The sequence below is a fragment of the Branchiostoma lanceolatum genome, chromosome 16, assembly GCF_035083965.1.
Source record: "Branchiostoma lanceolatum isolate klBraLanc5 chromosome 16, klBraLanc5.hap2, whole genome shotgun sequence".
Lineage (NCBI taxonomy): Eukaryota > Metazoa > Chordata > Leptocardii > Amphioxiformes > Branchiostomatidae > Branchiostoma > Branchiostoma lanceolatum.
In genome coordinates, this window is record NC_089737.1 from 6,762,703 (window position 1) to 6,790,656 (window position 27,954).

A 27,954-nucleotide genomic window follows, 5' to 3' on the forward strand; every position below is an offset into this window, starting at 1 on the left:
TCGTCATGATCAGTTTGGCCAAGCACTTTTGAGCCAGTTCACTTCTGCAAATTCCACGGCGGTTGAATAAGCTAACTAGGACCACGGCCGTCGGGCAGGCCAGTATTAGTTTGTTTACAGGTATAAAGTACACGTCTAGTGGTGTGTACCGGTACCGTGTAACGGTACAAAAGGTAACCCTTGTTGGACCAGTTCGAAAAAAAGGTCCGGGAAAAATCAGTGGACCGGTTTTTGGACCGATTAGAAAATGAACAGTATATAATGGTTGCCCTGAATAAAGTGTTATTGCGTGGCGGCGGCCTGTGCCGCAAACTTGATATACGACCTGTACCAAGCAGTTACACAACGGGTATACAGAAAAGAAATAACGAACGTTTTACAAAACATTGAAAATTTGGTTCTCCGAGTGTCTGTTCAGTAGAAACCGACACGAGAAAATTAAACGATGTAAAGACCACTGCCCTCTGAAGTCTGAATACATTATTTTCACGGTGCATGCCGGTCGTGGTGGTGGCAGGCTGGACATATAGGCTGGACACGCTATGTATAACATGTGATAGGAAAAAGAAATTAGATATAGTAACTTTATTGCTCAACAATTGTACAAGGTACAGAGTATGGCATTCACTGGTACTGATAGAGAAATGCCAGAAACAAGGTAATTTTAGGTCACACATACAGAATTTTGTTGATGTAGGTGGCGTCGTTTTCAAGTAATGTTTTTTCTATAGCCTACAAAACTAAAATGTTGTATCATTGTTACATCATCATTCCTTTCTTCGTATTAGTTGTTTGCGTATTGAAAATAACTATATCATTCCAATGCTACGATTTACATAATTTGTAGCACCCACAGAGACCTGTACTCGTGTCTCGCTCGCCAAAATATGATACAGTACTACCGTATCGCAATATTATAAATCCGGTCCAGGACCAAACCTGGACCTAGTCCTCTGGACCTGGACCTTTATTTTCTGTACCAGTAGTACCAGGGAGGTTTAACCTCCTTGGTAGTAACGCTACACGCCCGTTTGCCATCAGCCATGTTCCTGCAAAGTCCAGGCAGTGGAAGAAAATCGTAATCCGGGAACCGGCTTGGATCGTCTACATGTAACCTTATGAAGTCCACGCAATTTTAGGAGTTTGTAACACCAAGTAGGTTTTTAAACCTCCTTGGTGTTACAAACTAAACGGGCCGCTAGGAAAACGCATGAATTTTGCCCCCAACATCTGCTTGGAGGTTACATAACCATGCATGCGCGATGAACAAATTGAACCAAGGAGGTTTACAATCTCTTTGGTTGAACCAACGCCCTATGAATCATGAATAAAATAAAGTTTTCTTCACAAAGAAAGATTGACCGAGCGGGCATTCTTTTCGTTGCACACATAAAAGATTGACCGAGAGGCCATTGACCCCATATTAAGTATTACCCGAGAGGGCATTGACCTTATGACGATAGAGGTTCGTAAGAAACTTTCTGGAAATTTACACGGTCTTATAGCGTTCTCAAGACGTTGACTCGATAAAAGATACAGTGCCTTGTGTTCGATTTAGTCATAAGCAAAGTAAGATTCTCGACAAAGGCTTCAAAAGAATACAAGTAAAGTTACTTCCTTGGAAAAGGGGCGTTTCCCCTTCAATCCTGTCTTTGAATATAAAATCTTCCGTTCAAGTTTCAGCTGCCAGATTTTGTTGGTCAAAGGCTGTATTATGTTTAGACGATGGTAAGCATATATAAACATCTAAAGAAGGAAAGAAGACTTCTTGAGTAATAGTCAAATACTTAGTACCTGGAAGCTATCAAATATAAATACTCGTGACTCCATTCGTGTGTTTGGATGTGTGTACATGTATTTGCGTGTTGTTGCGGTGAGTCACGGGGAGGTCAAAGGTCACGTGACGTAGTTACCAGAAAAGAGTAGCAGAAGAAGGTAGGTACAAACTCTTTCCCCCGAAAAACATCGGATTTTCTCTAAAATACTCAGAGATTTCGCACTATTTTCCTTGCAGATTTGTTTTTACATACTTTTGTGGTACTGTCTTGCGATGTGTTGTGCTAATTGTGACGAGAGAAAACTAGAAAATGCGGCACTTTGATCTGTGATATGTTGTCTGCATACATGTATGTATTTGGCTCGAGAATTAAAACGTCTGTTGTTATCTATGTTAGTTCAAACCGGTACTACAAGTTGGGACTGATTATATGAAATTTTTCATTAGTTAGCCCTTCACGACTTAGTCCTGTATATGTAACTCCAGGTGTTGTTTGAAATGATAATTTTGTGATGAAAATTTCCATCATATTCATATCCATAAATTATGATACTTTCTAGATCGAACTGGTAACTAGTGACATAAGGGAGACATAAGGTAGTATATGTAGTACAAGTTTGGCACATTGTACAGTTATTTTCTTTCTTTTTATAATTTTGTTGTGGCTTTCTAAATGTTTGTCTGTTGGGGTGGTTTAATATTCACGGTTTTAGCTGTATGTTAAACTCTTTGCCACAAACTTGAAACCTAGTAGTAGTACGAAAATACTTGTACTGTCCTCTGCCTACCAACCCCCTTGTTTCAACCGCAAACTATAATTATAAACCATAGCGCACACTCCTTTTTCTCTCCATCACGAAATTAAATCCGTGTGAAATATTTAATTTCATTCTATTCTGAAGTAAATAAGTATTTTCAGTAACTCTTTTTAGTTTGCACTCTTTTGGGCGTGACCATATGGATTGGGCATTTGCTAGATTTTGGTCTTAACGTCTGTGATGTGTTGTGCAAGGTACATAACTTGTCATGTATTTTGGACGTTACTGCAAAAGTACAACTACAAGGCCAATGGAGGCCCAACTACTTTTGTTTGTTCACCTGTTGACAATCTCACTGTAGTTTTCCATATTGTTCTACCATAGGTCTGTTGCTAGGTTGTTTTTATATCTCATAATGTATAGGTGGGTCTCTAGTATTTCTAGTAATTGGTCAGTGCGTTTGTTTGGTTCTTTTAGTTTGCAGAATGCAAAATGTTTTCCGGTTGAACTTCAAACTTTCAAAGACTTCAAAGACAAAGATTGTTTTGCAAGAGTGGTATTGTGTGGCATTGAATGGCGGAGTGGCTATGTTAGTGGACGCGGGATCGAGAGGTCGCAGGTTCGATTCCTGTCCTTCCTGGCTAGACATTGTGTCCTTAGGAAAGGCACTTAACACGACTTTCCTCACTCCAACCAGGTGTAAAAATGGGTACTTGTCTTCGGTTGGGGAGGTAAAACTTTAGGCGGTGGAAGGAGGGGGATGGGCTCCACCTTCCAATCCTGTGCCATATAGACACAGTGTATTAACAGCACACTGCCCCTAATTGGCCTCAAAAAGGCTATGGGACTACCTTTACCTTTACCTACCTTTGTCTAAACGTCAAAGAGCATGGATCTCTTGATTAACCATACCCCACCCAGCATTGTGATTACATAACTGACATTGTATACCGGAAGTAATTTGATGCTTTATTATAGAGGCTTTACCATAGGTGTGTCCCCCAGCTGTGTACAATGTATATGAGTCATATGTTGTCTCATGGTACTGTGAATAGTGAAGTGTACAGTGAAGTGGGTGTTGAAAGGACTTGTTTTTCCAGCTGTAGCAGGCTTACCCATTGAGTCAAAGTGAAAAATTGGATTTTATCCCTCTCATGTGACACGAAAAACTAAGAATAGCTTTTGTCACAACTACAAGTGTAGTGTGTCCAAAATGTGGTCTATACTAGTGGATGCTACTTGAAACGTCTGACCGTTTTTAAAATCATATCCAGTTGCTGGAGTAACTGCTTTTTGGCGTATATTATTACCTAAATGTCTAACCTTCTATGACGTAAAGTATTGAATACAAGATTAGCAGGATATGTATAATAGGTAAATTGATTGTAGTGTTAGAATATTTTTTTTTCAAAATTATTTGTATTACAACTGTACATGTCTGTTGTGTTGACACTAGGTTGAATTCTACTGGTTGCGAAAGAAGACAAGAAGAAGTACAAACATGGCGACCGTAACACGACAACTGTCCATCGATTCTATTGTGAGCAGCATGCTCGATATGGACCCAGCCGCTTCCCCCTTCAATTGTGACTCTATCGCTGATGACATCTTCGACAAGATATTCGACAGTAAGGCAGAAAAACCTCAGGTATGTAAAAAAAAAACTAAATAGTATTCACAACTTACTGGAAATATGTATTTGTATTACACTTAGCAAACAAAGCGACACTTAACAAAAGGATTTTCTGTTGGGTCCTGAATTGTATTCAAATGATAAATGTTTTTCAAAGCTTACTGGAAATACATATTGTATCACAGTAAGCGAAATAAAGAGAAACTTAACAAAATAATTTTCTGTTGGGTCCTAAATTACTTCAAAAGTGTTATTCAGTGATTGTGTAAAATAGAAGGTAAGGCGTGTATAGCTCTCATGTCAAAATTGTTCAATGCGAGAATGCATTTTACATATAATTATGTATAAAACTCAGGTTTAACTTAGAAATTGGTTTGTTTTGCAATGGACCGATCCAGTCGAACACCATATCGAACATATAGAACCCCCTATTCTATTTGGAATACCTCCGTCAAGAACAGCGCTAGTTGGACAGAAATGGCACGTGTTAAACAGGGTATGTACATCTGTCACAGGTTTTTCACTGTATTGGCTGCATGCAACCTCAGGAAAAAAACAAAATGAAAAAGAAAATAGCTCGGGCACTCATGAGGAGGGAGCTTGAAACACATTGCCAACTACTACAAAGTCCGCTAGTACAGAGTTCCGCCTCTTCTGTACTTGTGTATGAAACTGATTAATATGAATGCGACACGGTATGTAAAAGAATTGCATTTTGATAGTATAATTACTAAAGGACATGCAGCTGCAATTCATGCAGTCGACACAGTGGGAACCCTGTCACAGATATACGTACCCTGTTTTACACTTGCATCGACTGCTTGTCAAAAATCGGGCACTGATGGTCACCAACAAGGTAATGCTATGCGACGCAACCCGCTTCCGCATTGACCGAAAACATAACGCCCTCACCGTAACTACATCTACCCCCTCCTCAAACAACCCTGCTCGGTGGATACATCAGTCCACAAAGAAGGCATACCATTTTTATTTGGTCCGCTCTGAAAGGGTTTCAGAGCCAAAAAAGCTCAACAGAAGACAGTCTGCATATTCGACAGCCATGCGCGCGCGGCCGTTTTTGTCCGTCAAAGGCTGTTTTTGACGGACTATTCGAAATAGAACAGGAGGCGGGGCTTCTAGTGTTCGAACCGGATCGGTCCATTGTTCAAAGCTAACAATAGAGTCTGGCTCCCAGCCTTGTTAGCTTTAGGGCAATCCCAGCAATCAATAGGAAGCGGGCTCAAGCTAAAAGGCTGGAAGCCAGGCTAAACGATACCTATAGGCTTTGCAGAGAAAACAATTCTGACATTTCCTTGTGTTCTAAACTGTCCCTTTTGTCTATCATCAAAAGGTGGAAGTTGAAGTTCCAGTGGACCCTACTGCATGTGTGGTGTGTGGAGACAAGGCTTCAGGGTTCCACTATGGTGCACTCAGCTGTGAGGGGTGCAAAGGTAATGTATTATCTCAAAAATGTGCTTCCCTGCAGCTGTACTGTGTCCAACTGTTTATTTGTTTGTTTGTATCACATATCTACTTGAGTATGTGTTACACAATCACTTGCTGTTAGGGGCTGATTGGGCCTCCTCACTAAGTGCCTGAAGGGCTGCTAGAACCTTGATTTAGACCTTACCTTAGACCTTAGATTCGCCCACAACATCTTGATTTTGTCAGGATGATATTTTCATGACATTTGTACAGTCATGTCTCTTTCAAGAATGTCATGTGACCCAATAGGTGCTGAACAACAATGTTGCCACAACCATATTACTTAAGTGTGGAAATGATAAACATGTCTAGTTGTATTGAGTGTTCAAGAAATACCTATATGGAGGAAAAAACAAACAAAAGCGTCCCTTTTTTGTTTTTCTAGGGTTTTTCAGAAGAAGTATCCAGCGCAATGCCACGTACAAGTGCAAGTCTGGCGGGAAGTGTGAGATGGACACCTACATGCGCAGGAAGTGCCAGGAGTGTCGGCTCAGGAAGTGTAAGGCAGCCGGCATGAAATCTGAATGTAAGCTATTTTTTGATGATGCCTCAGGAGCGGAGCCTTTAGTATGGTACTACTATTGATTTGGAAATATTCTAGGAATTCGTGTGTGAATCTTACACCATTGCCAAATCTTGTTTTGGTCAATATATACCCTTTTTGCATATGCAAGATAATAGTTACTGAAGCTACTGGATAGATTTGGAAACATTCAGATGTTTCAGGTAGCATCCACCATCTTTCGTCAGTGATTGGAGTAAGATCTAATGTCTTTAAACAAAAACTATGAATTGATATGTGAAGACAAATTTTACAAAGTCCAATAGGGAAAAAAATTGAGACAAAGTCAAGACAAGGTTGATGCTATTGAGTTATTTTTTTAATGATCATCTTAAAGCAATGCACAGTAGTGATATTGGTAAGAAAGATAATTGGGAATCTAGATATACATTGCCCTCATAAAACAATCGTTTTCTTTTCTTCCAGGTCTTCTTACTAATGTCCAGATTCAGTCAAAATTTCTTTGGAGACGGAAAAGAAAAGGTGATGATGAACCAGGTCCTCCTGAAACCCAACTCAAGAAGTCCTCAACCAATCAGGACTCACTACCACCACCTGCCTATCTGACCAATCAGGACTCACCATCCAACTATCTGACCAATCAGAGTTCACCTTCTTCAGGGTTCTTTTCAAGTAATCAGAGCTCACCAGCTGCCTTGTCAACCAATCAGAACTCACCAGCTGCCTTGTTGACCAATCAGAACTCACCAGCTGCCTTGTCGACCAATCAGAACTCACCAGCTGCCTTCTTGACCAATCAGTACCCACCAGCTGCCTTTTCAACTGATCCATACCCAACAGCTGTGTTCTCAGCCAATCAAAACACTTGGCCCTCTCACTTATCCAATCAGAGATCACCTTCACCTGTCAGTAATATTCAGCAGCCAACCAGCTCAGTGCCTATAGGAACGCTGACCAGTGAGCAGCACAAGTTGCTGACGGCTTGCAGAGAGGCCAAGGAAAAGATTCTGCCAGGCACGATACACTGCCAGAAGGTTAGTGTTTCTTCCTTTGACTTCAAACTCGTGAAACCTTTGCAAGTACAGTCAAACCTATACTAGTGACCACCTCTGCTAGTCATGGTCAATTTTTGGTCCCCTGATTTGTCCTGTTGATGTTATGCCCTTGAGAAAGGTACTGTACATGGCTTTCCTCACTTCACTCAGGAGAAAATAGTTAGGAGGTCCCTTGTTTGAGGAGAGCCTGTTAAAGAACCCACCACACTTATCGAAAAGAGTAGGGGTCCTTTCCACTTTGAGTGGATCAAACCTTACAGCCTGGTCCGGGTTGACATCTTGAAAAGGTGATAGTCACCTGTTATGCCAATCCTTCCACAAATGTGGTAAATCTTCATGAATGAATAAACGAAAGATAAAAAATGCCCACTGTAGTACCGTAGGAACCACCCAGAAGACCCATCTTCGAACTTGACCTTTGTTTCCCCGACCCCCAACAACATACTAAATTTTGTCACGATCCATTTAATTTCTCTCGAGTTATGCCACCATCAAACAAACCGACAAACACAAAAGGTTCACTGCAGCACCAAAGGAAACCCCCAGAGGACCCATCTTCGAACTCGACCTTTGTCTCCCCAACAGAAACTTACCTACCAAAAATCAGCAACATCTGTCCATGGCATCAAGAGTTATATCCCCAACACCATCACTCCACAAATCCTGACTAAAACTATACCCTTCTGCCTACGGCGAAGGCAATAAAGATTCATTTCTATATGTACAAAGATTCATTTCCTTTGTTTTTACACATAGGGCATGTACAAGAGAATGCTGGAACTGCCCACTGTGGAGGATCGACGAGAGCTGTTCCAGGAGAGAGTGACTCTGATGGTGGAGCGACTCGTACAGTTTGCCAAGTGCCTCGAAGGCTTCATGTCATTCAGCGAGGGAGATCAAATAGCGATCCTTAAGGTTGGTATAGTTGTACCTTCAATATGTCCAATAGATGTTGCTGGGATGTTTGCGCAAAGTTTTGAACTATTTTAGCTTATTTCAATTAGTTTAGTTTAGTTTAGTTTACTTTTGTTTAGTTTAGGTTAGTTTTGTTTTGTTTTATTTCATTTTATTTTATTTCATTTTGTTTTATTTTATTTTATTTTATTTTGTTTTATTCTGTTTTGTTTTATTTTATTTCATTTTTAGATTAAGTGAAATGTGCAATAAAATGATGGACAGATAGTTGAGATTCTTAACTTGAAAATATCAAGTGGTTTAGGATATCTTTATCCTACATGTATGTGGTAGGTATAGCTTAAAATGTGTGTAATACTGTAGTACTTTAGATAGGCTTAGAATGAGGTACATCACACATACATGTATATGGATAGTCTAGAGCGGCAAGACAGTATTGATATGCCAATATGTATACAATACTTAGAGGTTTTCTAATGTCTAGTGTTTGCTTTTGTTATATTGCTACCCATAATTATAAGTACAGTATGCTGCAATGTATGTATTTCTGCTTCTTTATATATGAACCCTATATCAAATGATTTCCTTAGGCCAAGGAAAAAATGTTGTGTCTTTGGTTACCCTACCCTACCAACCCTAGCGAAAACCTACTGACACTACCCTTTTTTTCACCCGCCTGTATGCAAGGGACATAAAATTTCCAATCTGAGTGATGAAATTCAAATCAACTTTCTGTATTTCGCGAGTTCTTGTAATATGTATTTTTGTATAATTACAAGATAATGTTCCAAATACTAGTGCCTGATGCCTTTTTAAATTGCTAAACTGTAGATTCCCTGCAGTCATATCAAGGAGCTATACTTGAGTACTCCTCAACCAATCAGATCGTAGGTTGCCTAATTATGCATGCGCGTAATTTGCCTACTGCTAGTAGTGCAGAAAATCAGTCAATCAACCTAATAGAATGGCTTGATCCCTCAGGCTGGAACGTTTGAAGCCATTGTCACTCTGGGTTGCTGGCACAAATCGTTCGAGAGGCCAGAGGTACACGGAGGTCAAGGGCAAGCTTATCTTCGCAGCGGTAAGTCCAGAGCCTGCAGTACTGCACACACACGTTAGGGGGCGCTGCAGTGTGGGCCCAGGTAGGTGCAGGGTTGGAAGGTAACCCAGGCCTTCCCTGCAATTCGTTTACCCATCTTATTCTGCTATTAAACAGGGTGCGTCTTTTGAGGCGCTTATGCTGGTGAGGTGTTCTTGGCGTTGGAGAAGGCCCCTTCCCGGCCAACCTATAACGGAAAATTTAGGTAAGTTCAGCGATCAGGACTTCTGACGGGACATTGAGTGTTCTGTCCAGGTATGGGGTAGGTCTCAAGCATCTAACCTCTAGGTGTCAAAGAACCTAACACACTTATCGAGAGTTGGGATTACTCGATGTGTATCATTTACCTCTAATTGTCTAATACATTTCCTAATTTACACAAATGATATATCACAATTAGTTAATACATGGATAATTTGTGTCCTATTACATTCATTCCTACCTAATATGATATGTATCTGGCTATGATCATTCTTATTCCATATAATACTAATGTTAACCAAGGAGGTTAAACCTCCTTGTGTTAACACATGTAATCTCCAGGAAATTCTCATCATTCTAACAATTTTGGCATAAATCTATTAAGAATAGCTACAGCTTTGGAGTTGAAAGTTTAATCACTTCTCTTTCAACTTCTACAAACATAAGACATTTTGACAGAAAAGACATTTTGATAAGAAGTTGATTCTGCTTTGTGGCATTTCGATGGAAAAGATATTGTAATAAAAAGATGATTTAGTCTATGAAAGAAAATATTGTTTGAAATTATACCATATAATTATTATTAATTTTATGAATTGAACACAATACACCATGGTGAACACATTTCCCTGCTTAGCATGAAAGTTAATCTGTGTTGGTTGGATTGACCCGCGGGAGGGCTGGGGCCGAGGGTGATGCGGAATACGCTGTATTTTATTTATGTCATACCCCCACACATTTCAATGCAAAATGTGCCGGTAGTTGAGAAAATGTGGTGTCCTCGAACAAAACATCAATTCTTACGTCCAAATACGGTTTTCAAATTTTTGATATGAAGTGTTTTTGAATCATTCCATGAAAGCAATACAGATTTGAAGCCTGTGCAATTCTGTAAAATATGGACTGGTCCAAAACACCTGTATCGAAAGTTATCCAGGCATAGGTATGATATAGCTGACGTTACGGAAAAGGTGTTTCTATTTTCCAACATAAAAATTGGAATCACTTACCACCTTTGACCCATTGCTAGCATCACACTTTGGGAAGGTGACGCGTTTTGCGCAATCGAGTCCTTCTCATCAATTACCCCAAAGAAGACTAGAGGACTGGTCGAGAATTTGGTGTTTGCAAATAGTTCTACCACTGCCATAGCACATTTTCCTTCTTCTTCTTCTCATTACGTGCTCAACCTCATTAAGCTGAGGACTCTAGCACGGTACGTAAGACGTACACAAGACTGTAAGGTTTTTTGGACCATCGCACACCGGGGCATACCCCTACTCTTTTTCGAAAGGTGTGGTGGGTTCTTTTACGTGCGTGGGGTGTGGCTAGATGAGCTAGGTACTCATTTACACCTGAGTGAAGTGAGGAAAGACGTGTTAAGTGCCTTTCCCAAGGACACAACGTTGGGGCGCAAGTTCGGACATGTCTCTGGGCACACCCGGGATTAGATCCTGGGTCCCATTGTTTGACAGCCGCATGCTCTACCACTTGTGCCACACGATGCCTATGCCTGACCATATCTTTTTGTTTCTACAGGTGGAAACCCACAACTGATGGAATCATTCAAGGAGTTCTACTTCAAGATGCAGGATCTGAAGCTGGATGACAACACCTATGCACTCATCATTGCTGTGGTCCTTCTGTCACCAGGTAAGGAAAATCTTCTTTGTACACAGACATGGCCATACAGATTTGATTATATTGGCTACATCACCTGGGCACCCCAAAACTGATGGAGGCTTGTGAAGGAAAAAAAGTTAGGCCAAAAATAAGTTGCATTTATTATAAGATCCAAGTGGTCAGGAAGGTTGAGCAAATGAATGAACACACCAGACATGGTATACCACACAATGAATTCATTTTTGTTCTGTCACATCTTCCTCTTTGACTTTGGGAGTCTATGACATTAGTGTCCAGTCTCCTATATTTGTTTGCAATTTATGTCATATTTTTGGTCATTGCAGCTTCTTTGTATGATTTACAGTATATTTGCAAACATTTTTTTTAAGGAAAAGGGTACTGTAGGCATGGATGTCTTCCATAGAATGAAGTCAGTGTGGCTTAATAACAATTACCTTCCAATGTTTCGGTAGCCCTCCTGCTTCTTTCCTCAAGGCAATATACTTCCCACTGCTAGGTGGCGCTGCAGTGTGAACAATGCAGTCCCAAACGTGACTAAGTTTGTATCCCCCCTCATCACCTTAGCCATAATTTTTTTTTTTTTTTTTTACAATGGGCACTAGAATGGAAATATTTTTATTAAGTTTCCATACCTTCTTGTATCATTGGACTGCGAACAAAACAGCCATTGCAACAAACATGGTCATTGGTTACAAAAACCCTACATTCTATTCCGCGTCCTTCCTTCGACCAATCACACGTACCGATTTCCAAAACATCTTTCCAACTGTACACTCTAGATGGTGTAATATCATTGGCTGTTACGCTGATGTAATGTCATCTGATTGGTTAATATCAGCATCAAAGATGCTGTGATTGGTCAGCTTCCTTAGCTATGTAGAGAAACATGTCTGGATTGCATGATTGGCAAAAATGTCACTACCCAACCCTTGATGAAACAAAATGGCGGAGTACAAATTTGCTGTTCAGTGATTTACCAACCTATTGAAACTATTCACTAACATAAATTTCTGTCTTTCAGATCGACCGCTCATCAAGAACTACCACGTCATTGAGAAAGCTCAGGAGCCTTACCTTACTGCTCTACAGACCTACTGCAGCATCAACTACTCCAAACCCAACATCTTCGCAAAGATCACTGCCAGGATCACCGAATTGCGCTCTCTGGGCGAGATGCACGAAGCCTACCTGAAAACCAGAAACTTCAAATTGACACCACTATTGGCTGAGCTGTGGGACCTTCAGTAATACTGATGCAAGAAGCCTACTTGAAAACCAGAAACTTTAAATCAACGCCGCTATTGGCTGAGATGTGGGACCTTCAGTAATACTGATGCAAGAAGCCTACTTGAGAAACTTTAAATTGACACCACTATTGGCTAAGCTGTGGGACCTTCAGTAACACTGATGCATGAAGCCTACATGAAAACTTGAAACTTCGAATTGACACCACTATTGGCTGAGCTATGGGACTAATTAGCCAATGAGATTACTGGAAAGAACATTGACTATCCCAGTATTTTCCTATGGGACTTATGTTGTGTCTTGATATAGTTTAACTTTAAAGAATATGCCTATTGGACCATATGTTTGTGACAGTTAAAATTCTAAGTTTTTGAAAGTGGTGCAATTGCACAAGAACAATTGCAATTGCACAAGAACAATTTTTTGTCAATGAATAGCAAATTCAGATGATCTTGTATTTTCTTTTCTCTAATCGAATGATGTTTCAGTGCAGCAACTATGCAACTGTCAAATTGTTATTGTGTGGACCAACGCTGTTACAGTGTCACAGAATTAGATCCATATAAAATGCTCTTAGAAGCATGTAGCAATGTATAAGAACTTGTCAAGATTTGGGTTTTGAGTTTGTCAAGGTCTCATGCCAGAAACTGAATGAGTGATCAAAGGAATTATTTCCTTCTTGACTAACCTCAATAGTCTAGTGGGAAGTGGTTTTAGGTAGCAAAAAACTATGTCCATTATGTATCAAATTTAGAACTGACTGTGGTAAGCTAGTATCTATGCACTGTATTTAAAGTACAATTTATTAACAAGACTGTCAACTGCAAGTGGTTTCAATAGAAGTAAATACATGTGATTAGTAGTATACATAACTAGGAAAGTATGTATGGTGGATGGATAAAAAGGATTTACAGAACAATTATGAATTTCTGCGAATTAATTCTGTGAATCCAGAGGACGGAGGTTTGAACCCTGCTCAGGCACGGTGTGAGGGGTTGCATTTATCATTTTGGGTTGATTTCTGACAACGTTTTATTCAAAAGTTTGTACTATAAACAGTACTACTGTAAATCACTTTAATATAGTGGCAGAAAAATATAGCGGTTGGGGGGAAATGGAGTAGGTCACGGCACTTAATTTTAACGGTGGGAACAAACATTACTGTCCCAAATATTAGTGATCAAATTTTTGCGATAATGAAATTCTAGCTGTTGACTTGTGACCGTTAAATCAGCTAAAATTAAGTTACAGTTAACAAATCAAGAATTACAGTATGTAGCAGCAATGTAGACAATTGAGCAACTTGAATTATCCCAGCCACTATTTCACTAATGTTTAGGAAGTTTTGAACTCTTGCATTGGGATTGTTTCTAAGACTCCTTTCAAGAGAGTCGAGACTATCAGAAACATATCTTCATATGTACTCTAAGACATTTTGCAATGTCTCTAAACCATATGTTCCTTTATGTACTGTTAAGTGTATAATAAAGTAACAACATTTGAATATCAGGCCTTCTTTCCCATAACATTGTAATGATGTATTAAATTTTATAGACCCAAATACCTACCTGAATAACTTGTCAATAATATCTAAGGCTTTTTCTAACTGTAAATTTTTGTTAAGATCATTTCTAGCATATTTGAATATAATATGAACAATCTTTGTGTAAAGTGTACAGTTGGTTGTTATGTGATTTGAGTTTATCAAGTGCCTTACTGGGTATGTGTGGTTTAACATTGTTCTACATAAGAAATACTGTACATTCTCCAAAATTAATACACTTACTGTAGGAAATAGAATTTACAATCTGTATCATGTGTACTATCATAATTTCTCACTTGTCTGTTGTAAAAAACGGACAGAAATAAATATGCAAGGACACATATATGTCTACTTTGTACTTATGTATTCTTCATTTTGACTCAACTCCAGAACAATTATATTAACAACATTGTCAATTTTAAACATGCCACACTATTGTTGCTAAGCTTAAAATTTCTTCAATTTTATCCCCTAGAACAATAGAAAAATCCTCACTTAATTTTCAATGCTTATTCTTTATTCTTAAGTACCTTTCTATATCTATGTACAGTGCTTGAAGTTACAAAATTAATGTACAAAACGTATTGCTGACAACTTCATTGCAAGGAACAGCAGCAAAAATATATTACAAGTTGCAAACTTGGGTTCCCTGTGCTTTGACTTGTATCTAAAAAGAGCTTAACAACTTATATTGTTTTTTCAAATCTTTGTAGTGCCTAGTGGCACACAGGTCAGCAAGTTTCTTTGCTGTTTCTATAACGGTATATTTTTACAGAGGGATTGCTAGCCCTTCCCCTTTTATGTGCTTGAGACATCTCCATTTTAAGCCCCTTCCAAAAAATGGTGCAGCCCCAACTGAGATGTTCTTGCCCCTGGACTTGAACCAGGGTCTCCAAGTTACCAACTAATTGGAACCAGGAGCTCAACTGTGAGGATGCTACTAGTTGAGCCATAGGGACATCCAACAACTTATATACAAGCCTTGAAAATTTTGATTAAGATTGTTATAATTTCAGTTCCTTCTATCTCTTTCTTGTGATGAGAGAGCTCTGTTTCCGGACAGTTCTTTGTTCGACTTCTTTCCACAGCAGAGGGGGTGACGGCTGGTGTTGGCTCTTCTTTCTACCTCCCCCCTTTTTCTTGCTGGGGACTTTTGGCTGTTTCTCCTTTGGCACGTGTATGGGCATCCAGGGAACGGGGTTGTAGAAGCTGGGAATGGGGTAAGCCGCTCGGTCATGGTAACCTGGGGGTAGGGAGATGATAAACAGTTTGATAAGTTAGCTAGTATACTGGTCCAGCCTATTACTAGTACTTGTATTAGAAAAGATAACAGCTATAAATTAAAGCACTTTTTGAAAACATATTTTCTGCATATTCTACAAAATCACATCATTTTGGTTTTACAGTTTCTTTGTTGCCTCCGTGTATGGAGGCTTTGTTTTATTGTGTGTCAATTTGTTTATGTTCTTTTTGTGTCTGTAGTGATCTGAATATACTGTCAGTAGAGTGGCAGCAAGTGAGTGGGAAGATGGTGTCCCCACAAGGTCATCAGACTTGCATGAGTGACAAAATATCAGACATGACAGGTCATGGGGTAAATGGAAGAAGCTACTATTTCATGGGGAGGTGATGTTTTTTCACAGTTATATATCCGCCGTATTCTAGTCACGTTTCCTGAATATAGTCATAGTGTGACTGGAAGTGATCAATAGACACAATGTAATATCAATTAAAACCTTATGTCTGTAATTACCGAACTACAATTAAACAAAACATACAAGAAACTCTAATTATTTCATGGAGTCTCTGAGGCATGAGATGTTTGAACTCATGTTGACTTAAAAAACAAACATTTACAGAGTAGATACATATATTAACAATACTAGCACTTTCACACAATCTTTAGATCAAACACAAACTCACCTGTTAGAACTCCTCCTGTGTACCCAAAACTGTGAAACATTGGCCTGGGTTTCGTCTTGGACTTCTTTAGCCAGTCATTGTACACCTCTTCTGCCTGCTTCTGTTTCTCCTCTTTCTCTGCTTCTTTTCTTCTTCTATCCTCCTCGTCCTTTTGCCTTCTCTCTTCTTCCTTCTGTTGCTTCATTTCCAGCCACCTGTCATATTCCTTTTGAGCTTTTTCCTGTCAAAAAGAAATATTTGAAAATAAATCTTGCATTGTTTTATTTTTTAACTGGTCTTCATCATACTAAAATCAGAATAAGTAATCAGCCAAAATTGCAAGCATGCCTTTTATTATCAAACTGAAAGTATTATGTTTTCGAAAAATGCATCATTATAGACACTTTTTTGTTGAAAACTTAGATGTTATACTAAAGGATCTTTCTGATGTTCTCACATGTATTTGTTGCTTTTTCTGGTCTTCTATTTCTTTCTCAGCCTTTTCTTGCCGAACTTTTGCCTTTCTTTGTATTTTTTGCTGCAGTGTTCTCTGCTCGGCCCACTCCTTGTGCTTCTTATCTGTCATCTGCTTCTTTTCTTCTTTCTCCTTTTGTTGTCTTTCTTCCTCTTCTTTCTCTTCCTTTTCCTGATAAGAAAAGAAGAAACAAGGTCAACACTCTTAAATTAGATATGTACACAGTATATAGAGCTGACTAGCTCTTCCAGCGTTATAAAAGGTAATGGTAGTCCCATAGCTTTTTGAGGCCGTAGGGGCAGTTGGCTGTTATCCACTGTGTCTAGGGCACGGTATTAGAAGGCGGAGCTCATCCCTCTCCTTCCGCCGCCTTTTACCTTCCCAACTAAAGTGAGGTACCCATTTTTACACCTGGATGGAGTGAGGAAAGTCCTGTAAGGTGCCTTTCACAAGCACATAACCTCTAGCCATAATGGCCAGGAATCGAACCCGCGACCTCTTGATCTCGTGTCTGCTAGCCTAGACACTTGGCCATTCAATGCCACTCTATTCTTCTCTATTAAATCTTTCTAGTAATCTTTCAGAGGACATCCATGCTGTTCAGTTTTCTTACCTTCCATGCCTGTTTTCTCCTTTTCTCCCTCTCTTCTTGAGTCTTTCTGACGACCCACTCCTCCCAGTGAGACGCCTTCTTTTCCTTCTTCTGCTTCCTGGTGGGCGGAGCTTTGGGCTTGGGTGGATCAGGAGGCCTCTCTTCTCTGCGGAAACAATTTTAAATGTTATCAAATGAACACTTTTTTTCAATTGTGTATATGCATGCATGGGGGCTGGGGAAGAACTTAAAAATTGATTTCACGTTCAGTACCTACTGTGCCATTGTCTAAGTATTAGATTACCACTGTCTTTACTTTTACAAGTGGTATGACCAAGTGAGTAGACTCAGTACTGTCAGTAGAGTGTTTGCTTTGCATTGAGTAGGTCGTGAGTTTGATCCCCTGCTGAGTCATAGTAGTATCTATGCCAAAGACTTTAAAAAATGGTACATACTGCTTTCTCTGCTAGCCTTAGACCTAAGCACTTGGAAAAGAGTATGGCACTTGAACACAAACATCACTACCACTCTAGCAGTGGACTAGTCCTTTACTGTAGTCATGCTCATGGCCCAAAGGCCTCGATTTGGAGATGGGCGCAGCCATAAAGCCCCCGTCACAAATAAGAAATTCATGATCAGCTCGGCCGATATGTTGGCGAGCTTCAAATGTGCATTTATGGCCAAAGTACGGCCGACGTCCTGTCGATTACGCGGACTTCGGGCGATTTTTAGAAATCAAAGTTGATCCAAATATTGGCCTTTTACCAGGTTAGTCGATACTGACTTCGTCCATGTCTAAGAGATGGTACCATCTCATGGGGGATTTTTAGTGTTCAACGGACGTCACCGGAGATTTTCATTGGTAAATATTGCCGACGCTCGGGCGATTTTGAAATTTGGCGAGCTTCAGGCGATCTACAAAGTCAGCCGGCTTAAGCCCCAAGTTTGGTGGGAGAAGATTTAAACTTTACTTTTACCTTTAAGAACACAGCAGAAAATACTGTAATACTTTGGCCAACTGCATTTTGATAACAACTACCCTCACCTGTATGGCTTTCCCTTGGACTCATCATCTGACAGGTTGGAGTCAGTGGGTGTGGTGTAGCTGTCATGTGACAGGATGGACAGCAGGGAGTCCGTGGAGTAGCCAGTCAAAGACTCGTCTGAGTAGGTCCTAAAATAGCACAAAAAGATTTTTTTTCAAAATACAGTAAATATACAAAATGTATTATGTGGGGCAAGAAAAAAAAAGATTTTTCTGTACATGTATCTAACAATCTGGCATTTGATGCAATCTCATTGCTGATGACAGGCAAAAGTTATGGTCATTCCATCATTTTTGACAAACAAAACGGTGATTGTAGATGTTTGCAAAATGCCATTTGGGGCTATCAATTTCTAGTCTCCAAGCAGGCCCAATGGATTGCCAAGACCGTATCCAACTGGAAGAAGGAGCTTGTATAGGGTTGCAAAACGTACTTCTTCTGCCAGTTTGATACGGTCTTCGCAACCTATAGATCTGCTTGGAGATTAATCAATTTCTACCCAGCCAAAGATTTGACTTTACTGTACCGTAGGAAGCGAAGAATTCCAGTTTTAGGCCGCTTTTTACTTGAATAGACATATCAGGTCTCCAGCACCCTGTAGTTGTACACTGTCACAGTATTGTCCAGCCCTTTTGAAGGTAATAGGAACTACAGTTTGAACATTAAGGAATTTCTTAGGAAACATTACCCACCTGTTGAGCACCTTCCTGGTTGGCTGGCTGTACCGTGGCGGTGCCCTCCTCCTCCCTGCCTCCAGACGCGGGATGTTATCAGTGGCCAGGTCATCCGCCAGGGTGCGATGGAACGGGGGGTGGATGGGGCTGGACTGGGGACGGCTTCGGATCTCCGCATACATAGTCACAGCTGTAGAGAAGGACCGATCAGTCATCTCCATTTAGATTCAGTAATAAAACATGAGTGTATTTACTTTTTTTGTTCTTTGTCAAGTTTGTTTCTTGAGTTTGAAATTTGGAATCACAAAACAGTTGGACACAACACGAACAATCACGATGATGGACAGTGACGCATTTGCATTCAAAAACTAGGTGGCAGAGAAAATTTTAATTTACATAATTCAATCAATAATCTAATCTGATAATCTGCTGTCATCCTGGTAGGTAATAACCCAGGTGTTAATGAAAACAGTGATTTTCTTCACTTTTCTTTGCAATTTGATTTAAAAGTTTAGAAATGATAAAAACAGCCATAGCATTTTGCAGACACCAAAATTTATACACATAAAATTATTTGGATATTACTAGGATATCTACAGCTATTTTGCATGACTAAATTGTATTTGCTCCTCTAAACTATGTTGTGTCTATTGCCTGTGCTACAAAATTGTATCTAGCTATGTTCTTTGAGCTTGTGTTATTTTGATTCAACAGGTATTAAAGAATCTATGGCAACAAAAACCAAACAGTTTGTGCCCCCCTCCCCCAAATAGCTATCTTATCCTAACCTGAACACATTTTATACCGTCGCTATGAGAATAATTGTCTTAGCCTTACCTGGTAAATGTTCCTTACAGCTGAATGTTTACGAGAGATGAGGAATATTATCTTCTTTTGATCGAAAATGGAAGAAATCGGAAGCAAAGTTGTCTCCAAACCAAGCTGAATGTTTTTGTTTTGTTTTCAAAATGGCGCTTATCCCGTCATCCTCTACGACATGGAATAAACCACTTATAAAGAAGGAGATAACATTTTCTTAGATATATAATACCCAAGTTAGTATATCGATAAACTCATAAATTAAGTAATTATAGTACAAATATTAATTTTTAACACATATTTCATAATCATTCATCATTTACCTTTATTAATAGACATTAAAACGTTTATTTTTAACACCCCTAAATATTAGATATGATGAAATGCCCCAGACTCTCTTACACAGGGCACTTTATTAGCAACGCAATTTTCCCATTGAAATCCTGGGAACGAGGTTCATAACAAATACCTCAGTTTCAAAATGGCGGCGCGACAGTCGATTCATGCCAGTTGGCTTTATTTTTGTTGACATTAGCGATGTTTTCGTCGTCAAAGGCCATCTGAGATCATTGAAAATACCAAAGGTTAGTATAGTACAACTGTATGAGTCACAAGTATTTCGCTTAGCGCTGAAAAAGTGCGCTGAAAAGCACGAAATGTCTCTGATGATTTTGTGTCCCGTTGTTTTGTTGTAACGACTTGGAGGGGGTAGTGAGTTTCCTCGAATAATTTTGATAACTTGAAAGAAAAGATAATAACTCTCACGCACACCTTTTTGAAAAACTATAGCAGGAAAAAAAATTACGTTTTGAAAATCTTGAAACCATAAATTTGAAGGTTACCGATAGTGATATGATAATCTGTAGCTAAGTGATAAAAAAAATAATCTAGTGATAATTATAATATAGGCCAGGGACAGGTGGCCACTGGCACAACCAGGTGTTGGCCTTGATGACTAGGATACTTTCATGTTGTTGGGGTTACCATCTATAATGGTGTTGTTTTCCCTTTCAGTAGTTAGGAGGGTCTCCATGGGGGGATCTTGGAAATGTTTAATGCTTAAAAATCTATGAGGACTGGGCGACTGGCTTGTTCTTGAAAAAGGTTCTGTGGTGTATTCATGGGGTGTCTGGCAAAATTAGGCTGCGGATGCCAACACAATGGACGTTACTTTGGGACTTTTGGGCAACCTGGCATCTGCCTTCAGGATACGTAGTATGAAGCTTAAGATTGGTCAATAATGCCTTAATGATGAATTCAAGATAACAGATAATGTGCTATGAATTAAAGCTTAAGCAACCAAGTACGCTTCAAGAATGAGGGTCTGCGTGCTCTTTTCCGTAAGGTGTAGGCAGCTTATTTTGCCCATAATTCGTAGGGAAAGCTGTCTTGTTCACACAATTTGTAGCAAGGCGACCAAACTTTATGTATTTGCCTTCCTAGATTTTAGCGTAATACGTAGGGGTTCTTCTGAATTCAGCGTAAAGTCTTATTGGGACCCCTCATGCAGACCCTCTTCAATAATTCACTGACAACCCTTAACGGTGAATTAGACTGAACCAGTTACAATTAACAGTGAATCTCTACTCTTGTTGTTGTACAGGTTTGTGAAGACTAGCCCTCAGCCATGGCCCCCCAGGTGGACTGGGATCGCCTGATGAGGGTGGACCCAGACAGTATGGGAGAGGATGAGTCAGACATGATGTATGAGATGCTGTCCAAGGCAGAAGGGTCCGGGGAACTCAACGAGAGCCCGGAGAGACTCATACACCTCTTCAAGGTCACTCAAGCCATCATGAACGTAAGTAAAATAAAATTGTTGTTGTTGTCCTTGCATAACGTCTATTATTATTATTATATCACTAGACATGGTCTCTTGGTGCTGGGTTACGCTTGGTTCAGCTACAAGTCAATTGTCTCTCTAGGTATTTAAACTTCCACTCCAGAAGCGGGTATTATTTTCTGATAGGTTATGTTTTTCGGGATCAGGGCATGGGGGCGCAGCGCCTCTGTTACCCTCTTTAGACAAAGCCCTGATGTAAGTATGATACCTCATCATATATTTACTAGTATAGCAGTGTTTTAATCACTTGGGTCTGAATTCAGAACATTGAAGATGATAATTGACATGTGAAACAAAGCTTAGTTCTTATATTTGGGAATTGTCCTATACAGTGGTCTTCAGTATAAATAAACTGTTGGTTTAATTTCTTTTTCCCTTTCTTGGTATAGGAGAAAGCAGAGGAGTCAAAGGTACTTATGGAAGAGCTGGAGACAGATGCTAAATCAAGTGAGTGTACTACATAATGGTGATTTGGTGTTTAATCTAAGTGTTAAGTGTTTCAGAAATTTTGCATGGTGAACATGGTGGATTTGTATGATTTTATATCTTGATGAAGGTTAGACATCCAGGTAATAAGATACTAGTATGCCAAGTAGCAGTTACCCAAGCAAGTGGATGTGATTTTGGAAATGGTAAGATCTTTCAAGTATTATCCAAAGTTTTGCTGTTTTATGCTGTCCCAGTGTCTGGTAGGACAAAAAAAGCATCAGTGACATTGTAACACAGTAACATGTGTCTGTAATTACCAGGGAAACAGGGGGTCCAGCTGAAAAATAGGGCGTCCAATTTCCTTGTTATTTTAGTATCATGCGTCCAAGTGACGCATGGACGCATGCCTAGCTAGAAGCCTGCATGTCTAAAACTCGAACACTCTCCTTATCACAATACAGAACAAGAGAATGAAGACCAGATCCAGGCCCTCAAGGATGAGGTGAAGGAGCTGAAGAGATATGGAGGAGGAGGAGCAGGAGGGGGTTCAGCCGCAGACAACACCAGGTTTGTACAAAACTGTAAATATTTACACTATTGTCTGTCTGGCGTCTGTGTAGCACAGTGGTAAAGCATCCGACTATGAACCAATAAGACCCAGGTTCAATCCCCAGTGGAGTACCCAGACATGTCCGGACATGCACCCAGACGTTGTGCCCTTGGGAAAGGCACTTAACACACATTTCCCAGCCCAGCAGTAGGGTTTGGGTTGGCGTTAGGAAGGGCATCCAGCCGTAAAAACTGATGAGGAGTTCTGGGGCTTCCCCATCCATGTGCAAGCACGTCTAACCCCCAGATGATGGGGAACAAAAGACGTTAAATTGGATAGAGAGAGAGAGAGATTGCAAGAACACCACCACTATCATACATGTAAACAATAGCAAAATTTTCCTGTAGCATGTAGACCAGTGTTCTCGCCAGCCTGAAATTTTTACCCGTCATTTCAATTTTCCTGTCGGGAAGAACATATCGAGCGCCGAAGGCGCGAGGCGTCGCGCCGAAGGCGTGACCATCCTAGGGGGGTCCGGGGGTATTCTCCCCCGGAAAATTTTGGAATCTAGAACCCTCTGAAACGCTATTTCCTGCATTTTGAGGGGCAAATTTCTTGATAGAATAAGCTTAGTTTAATGACATCTCTTTCGGTGAAAAATTACACAAGGGTTTCAGGCTTAATTTTGGGGGGAGGCGTGCCGTCGATCATCGCGGTAAGATCGAATGTTCACACACAAGCTACATTTCTATGTTGTATACAATCGACAAAGAAAAGAAAATCAAGCACAACAAAACTTTATTACGTATCTACGTCCTACAAAAAATACACACAGAATAAGTCGGCAAAATTAAAATTTTTCAACACTTGTCCCGTATGCTCCCTGTCATTATTGAACATAATGAGGAATTTGACACCCTACTTTGAGAAAGAACGCCATAAAGACGTCCATTTTCCCCCCATGTTTTCCACGGTTAATTTCTCCGGTAACTGCACTGAATGTCTTCAAAAGTTGTCGATTCAAGCCTTCCAACAGCCGCTTTGTCGTGCGATCCTTGCGATCCCCGCCATTCCTCTAACATCTCGCAAATTCACGCTTAGCTGAAATCACGCGAGTAGCGAGACTCGCATGTCATTGGTCGGTATTTCTTGACGCGACGGAGACGACACACTGTGATTGGTGGAATAGAATATCTGACGCCTGTTTACCATTTCTTACGGGAGGAAAGCGGATTCAACTCAGCCGCCGCGGCTTGAAACTTTGATAATGTTTTACAGATTACAGATAGCCTAGCTATAGGAATATTTCTGAATTTTTAGGCTTCTTTGATGACAATAACTGACGGTGAACCGAGAGGGACAAAACAGAAATAAACGTCAGCCTGATGCGACCAGCCAAAACTGTGGGGAGGGTGGCGCATGACGCCGAGTTTTCGGCGGCCACCAAATATCCACCACGGCCACGGCGCTCTTTGTCGCCGGCGGGCATTTGAAATGATCCTTGAAATGATCTAGATCGCCCTCGTCGCGAACTTCCGGTGATCCTCTGGAGTTTTTGCAAAATTCTAAACTCTGTCTAAATATCTTTACACACCGATATTTGTCCATTAAAAATGACGGGTTGGGCAAAAATTTTGTCCGTCATGAGCGACAAAAACCCGTCAAATGACGGGAGGACGGGCGCTGGCTAGAACACTGATGTAGACTGATGGAAACTTTGCTGTACCCCAAATACCTAGCAAGTGCTGAAATAATGACACCACTGTAGGGATGTTTTAGACAAAATAAATTGTTACGTTTGCTGTCTACAGTACATGGACTACATTTTTGTTGGAATAAAAATATTAAAAGGATTCTGAGTGTCCAAATACTGTAAAAATTAATGCAGAATTGTTCGTGGTGGTTTTATGTTTGCGGTTTTCGCGGCGACCGTTTCACCGTGAACTTAATACCATCGCCAACATTTTTGTGCAATACTGTAGCAGTATGTGACTATAGTGCTGTCGTGAACTTAAAACCACAGCGAACACTCCATTTTCGCCTCAGTGTGAAATAAAGACCACGCAAACTTAAATGCATTTACAGTATCATGAAAATGCCTAGTAGACTGTCTAACTTCTAGGCTCTCTTTATATACTTGTGAAGGGCAGTAAATTGATGTGGAATATACAGTTACAGTATCATTTCTCAACTGAAGTTTAGAATCTAAACGGTCAACCTCTCTCCCCAGGTACCTGCGAGAGGAGATTCGAGAGTTTGAGCGTCAGGTTGACGAGCTACAGGAACAGCTGAAGGAGATGGACCGAGAACTCAGCAAAGAGAAAACAGCCAGGGAGAGGGTCAGTACTGTCTGCTGGTAGACCTGTGTTCCTAAAAAGATTTTAGGTACAGGTACAGGTACACAGGTTTAGGTACAGGTCCGGACCTGAACCTGTACCTAAACTACTGGTTCAGAAAATGGTACGTTTCGGATATATGCAAAAGCATGTTTGAACTGGTAACAACATAATATTCAATTGTGCTAGGTAGTATTTTTATAAAAGCACAGATGGAAAATTTGACTTGAGCCTTGCAAATGTGTTTTATGTGCTGGAGTATAGTATAGATGTGGCTTTAGTGCACTGTCACGGTAATTTCATAGTGATTTTAGCTGTCAAAGTGGCCATCCCCTGAGTCAGGCTTGACCTGATTAGTACCTGTCCATTACCGGTCCACCAGGGTTCAGGTATTTTGGACCTGTACCTTCATGTAATTGATTGTGCCCGGTAATGTATCAGTACAATGTACTGGTACACAGCTCTATCTGCTGGCATTCAGATTGACTAAAGTTAGGAGAACATTAAGTTGTACATTATTGAGTCCCAAGTTCTAACTTTTATTCTATTCTATTCAATTTGTAATCTGCCTTTATTGTTCACTTGCTGGAAGACTTGTTTTGCAATCTGGAATATCTATTTTACACTCACTCACTCACTCACTCACTCACTCACTCACTCACTCACTCACTCACTCACTCACTCAACTCAAGCTCACTCAGAATCTTCCCTTGACTAGTTTAGTGCACAGTAATGTTTAAAACATGCTTCTGACCTATAACAATATTTTCATCAAATACTTTCAATCTACATGTACTTTAATAAGGTACTGTATAATGTCCTTAACTTTGATATGTTTTCCACTGTTTAACTTAAAGTAAAATTTGAGGGTATAACCAGTATAAAGTTGCTTCAATCAATCATGCTTCAATTTCCATTTCCCAGATGGAGTCGCGAGCAGAGGAAGCGGAGACGAATGCGAAGGAGATTCGTCGCGAGGTGGAGCGTCTCCGCGAGGACAACCGTGACTACCAGAACCAGCTGGACTCCCAGCGCGAGACCTTGATGATGCGCCGCGGCGACGACGTCGAGAACCGGGACAAAATGAGGGGGAAGAACAGGCTCATCGCTGAACAACTGGAGGAGATTCAGGTGAAATATGTTTGAATTATTTTTTATATTTTCTAATTTTTTAATTAAAAAAAATTATTTTTAATCATTTTTAAATATTTTTTGTTACGTTTAAATTATTGCCTAATCAAAAACAAATTGTTTTCTTAACTACCCAGTACCGACAGTTAGCAGATATCAAGATGTGCAAACAAACATTTAAATTTCCTGAATACGCACATGGAAAACATAGTTTCAGTGCAGTTGTATGTACCAAAAAATAATATTAAGGGCGATAAAATTTGATGATGTCATCCATATGGTCCAAAAAAATCATCTTAAACATTGAAGTTTATTGAGTTTATTGATAAAATCCATTAGTGATGTGCCCTAAGGCGCACGACTATAGTCTTCCAAGACTTCTAACTTGACATAACAGTAAATACAGTAGGCATAACGGTACATACAATGCCAATGACAACATAACGAACAGTCTGACAATGTAATGTATGTACCTTAATTACAGTAATTGGAGATCATAAAAAGTACAGGTAATTGCAGATCATTAAAATTACAAGTAGAAAGTGTTCAAAGTAGTATGTCTAACGTTGGATGTAGCCTTGCCATGGTAATCTGATGTTTATCATATACATTTGTTGTGGGTGAAAAGAAAAGAAAAGCAAAGTCTTACAAAGTTGGTACAAGAAATTTCTTTCTAATATCCTATTGTTGGCCATTATTTTGTTCAGAATCTGACAGATGCGAACGACGAGCTACAGAAATTGGCGGACCAGATAGAATTTTGCCTTGGTAATTCTTAAGATTCAGCAATACAAATATGTAAGACTAGTTCAGAAAGCAAGGTGTATTGAAGAGAAAAGGTTAAGTCAGGAAGTTGTTCCTAATATCCTAACGTTGACCAATTTTCTTGTGCAGAATCTGACAGATGCGAACGACGAGCTACAGAAACAGGCTGACCAGATGCGTAAGAACCTTGAGGAGTCTGTGGCGGACATGGACCGCATGACGGAGGAGTACATGAAGATGAAGATGCTTGTCCAACAGTCCGACATCCTCATGGACCAGAAGATACGCGAAGCTGACACTCTCCGAGAACAGGTGAACTCTTCTTACTTAAAGGTGCCCTAAGCAATTTCAGGGGGTTAAACTGGAAACGTTCTGGATAAAGTAATCTATATAAAATTGACATTTACTTCCCCATATTACATGTAGCACATTTGCATCATTATTTCATACTTTGGGCGTTTAAAAAGAGCACAGAAACAAGTCGCAAAAGGAGTATCTTATTTATTGGTACCACCCAATAATCAGCCCAGAATCCAGCTGTAACCGTTTTCTGGACTTATAGGTCAGAATCGCGCTTGTTCGGAATATTTGAAATAATGGCTGGCCTCCAAGTGCTCAGATTTCACACCACAAAACAACATCGCATCTTTGCTCCATGATGTCGATATGCAATGGGATAGTGTTATCTATGACCCCGTTCATACTAAATTGCGCAAATCGCGAAATCGCCCTGAGTCGCATTCCTTCACACCAGGGGTCGAACGAGCGCGAGTTGTCAAATCGCGTCCAACAGCTTGATAAACGGCGGACGCGTTATTCGATTGTCACCACTCTTACTGTTGTGTTCAATGACCTTCTTGTACTTTATCTTGAGTTTTTTTAACCTTTAATAGTGCGGCATTACTTCCATGTTTTCGCGTATTTGGCCAACTCAGGCAGTCGCCACTTCAGCGTACATGCTCTGGTTTCGGTGGGATCCTTTGAGTTTCTTCTGAATCCCCACATCCCCGAAGATGGCCATCAGTACATGCGTTTTCGTCAATCCATACGCCAAAATCGCCGCCCGATTCTGACATATTTCCGCCGCACTCGGTATAATATTCCAACAAGCTAGGGGGTAGATGAACATCGTATAATGAGCGGAAAGACTGAATTTGCAGATGACCCCTTGACCCATGACCGGGTCAATATGCAAAGTAAAGCGCCCAACGCGCATCAAGGCAATTTCAGGCGTTCATACTAAGTCGGAATGCAGGCAAATCGCGAGTAAACCACCTCCGGAGGTGGTTTCGCGGAAAGCGATTTCAGGCGATTTCAAATGCAATTTGGAGCGTTCATACTAAGCCACATTATCGCGATTTACGCGATTTCGCGATTTACGCAATTTAGTATGAACAGGGTCTAAACTTACTATGGATAGAAAAATTCCTAAAAATCACTAAAAAATTGATTTTGAAAATACGACTTTCAAAGCCTTAATATTGCTTAGGTTGCCTTTAACCTTTCTCATGCTG

The 27,954-nt window shown here is 40.2% G+C and overlaps 3 protein-coding genes across 5 annotated transcripts in view; 2 read left to right on the top strand and 1 right to left on the bottom strand.

Annotated features, from left to right (window-relative positions):
• Positions 1-1,853: 1,853 nt before the first annotated feature.
• Positions 1,854-13,261, top strand: LOC136421722 (bile acid receptor-like). Of its 3 annotated transcripts, XM_066409232.1 has the most exons (10): positions 1,854-1,935; positions 3,992-4,183; positions 5,520-5,619; positions 6,039-6,179; positions 6,642-7,210; positions 7,988-8,146; positions 9,128-9,227; positions 10,986-11,099; positions 12,112-12,329; positions 12,410-13,261. In XM_066409232.1, exons 2-10 carry the CDS (start codon positions 4,037-4,039, stop codon positions 12,416-12,418), a joined length of 1,557 nt encoding a protein of 518 aa, XP_066265329.1. In that variant the 5' UTR covers positions 1,854-1,935; positions 3,992-4,036; the 3' UTR covers positions 12,419-13,261. The 3 variants fall into 3 exon arrangements, with proteins under 3 accessions (XP_066265329.1, XP_066265328.1, XP_066265330.1); XM_066409231.1 differs by having other exon boundaries at positions 12,112-13,261; XM_066409233.1 differs by lacking the exon at positions 9,128-9,227 and adding an exon at positions 9,363-9,450 and having other exon boundaries at positions 12,112-13,261.
• Positions 13,262-13,957: 696 nt separating this feature from the next.
• Positions 13,958-18,803, bottom strand: LOC136422188 (coiled-coil domain-containing protein 34-like). The gene is made up of 6 exons (XM_066409832.1): positions 18,586-18,803; positions 17,893-18,021; positions 16,869-17,013; positions 16,238-16,426; positions 15,802-16,021; positions 13,958-15,121 (listed from the first exon to the last, which is right to left on the bottom strand). The coding sequence occupies exons 1-6, from the start codon at positions 18,786-18,788 to the stop codon at positions 14,901-14,903; spliced, it is 1,107 nt and encodes a 368-aa protein (XP_066265929.1). The 5' UTR covers positions 18,789-18,803; the 3' UTR covers positions 13,958-14,900.
• A 1,051-nt stretch (positions 18,804-19,854) lies between these two features.
• Positions 19,855-27,954, top strand: part of LOC136422189 (centrosomal protein of 290 kDa-like) — a 42,059-nt gene continuing 33,959 nt past the window's right edge. Inside the window, exons 1-7 of the mRNA XM_066409833.1 lie at positions 19,855-19,970; positions 20,990-21,187; positions 21,619-21,676; positions 22,120-22,225; positions 24,439-24,547; positions 25,469-25,675; positions 26,570-26,752. Of these exons, the coding sequence (XP_066265930.1) occupies positions 21,014-21,187; positions 21,619-21,676; positions 22,120-22,225; positions 24,439-24,547; positions 25,469-25,675; positions 26,570-26,752 (837 nt within the window). The 5' untranslated portion in view covers positions 19,855-19,970; positions 20,990-21,013. The remainder of the gene's footprint in view (positions 19,971-20,989; positions 21,188-21,618; positions 21,677-22,119; positions 22,226-24,438; positions 24,548-25,468; positions 25,676-26,569; positions 26,753-27,954) is intronic.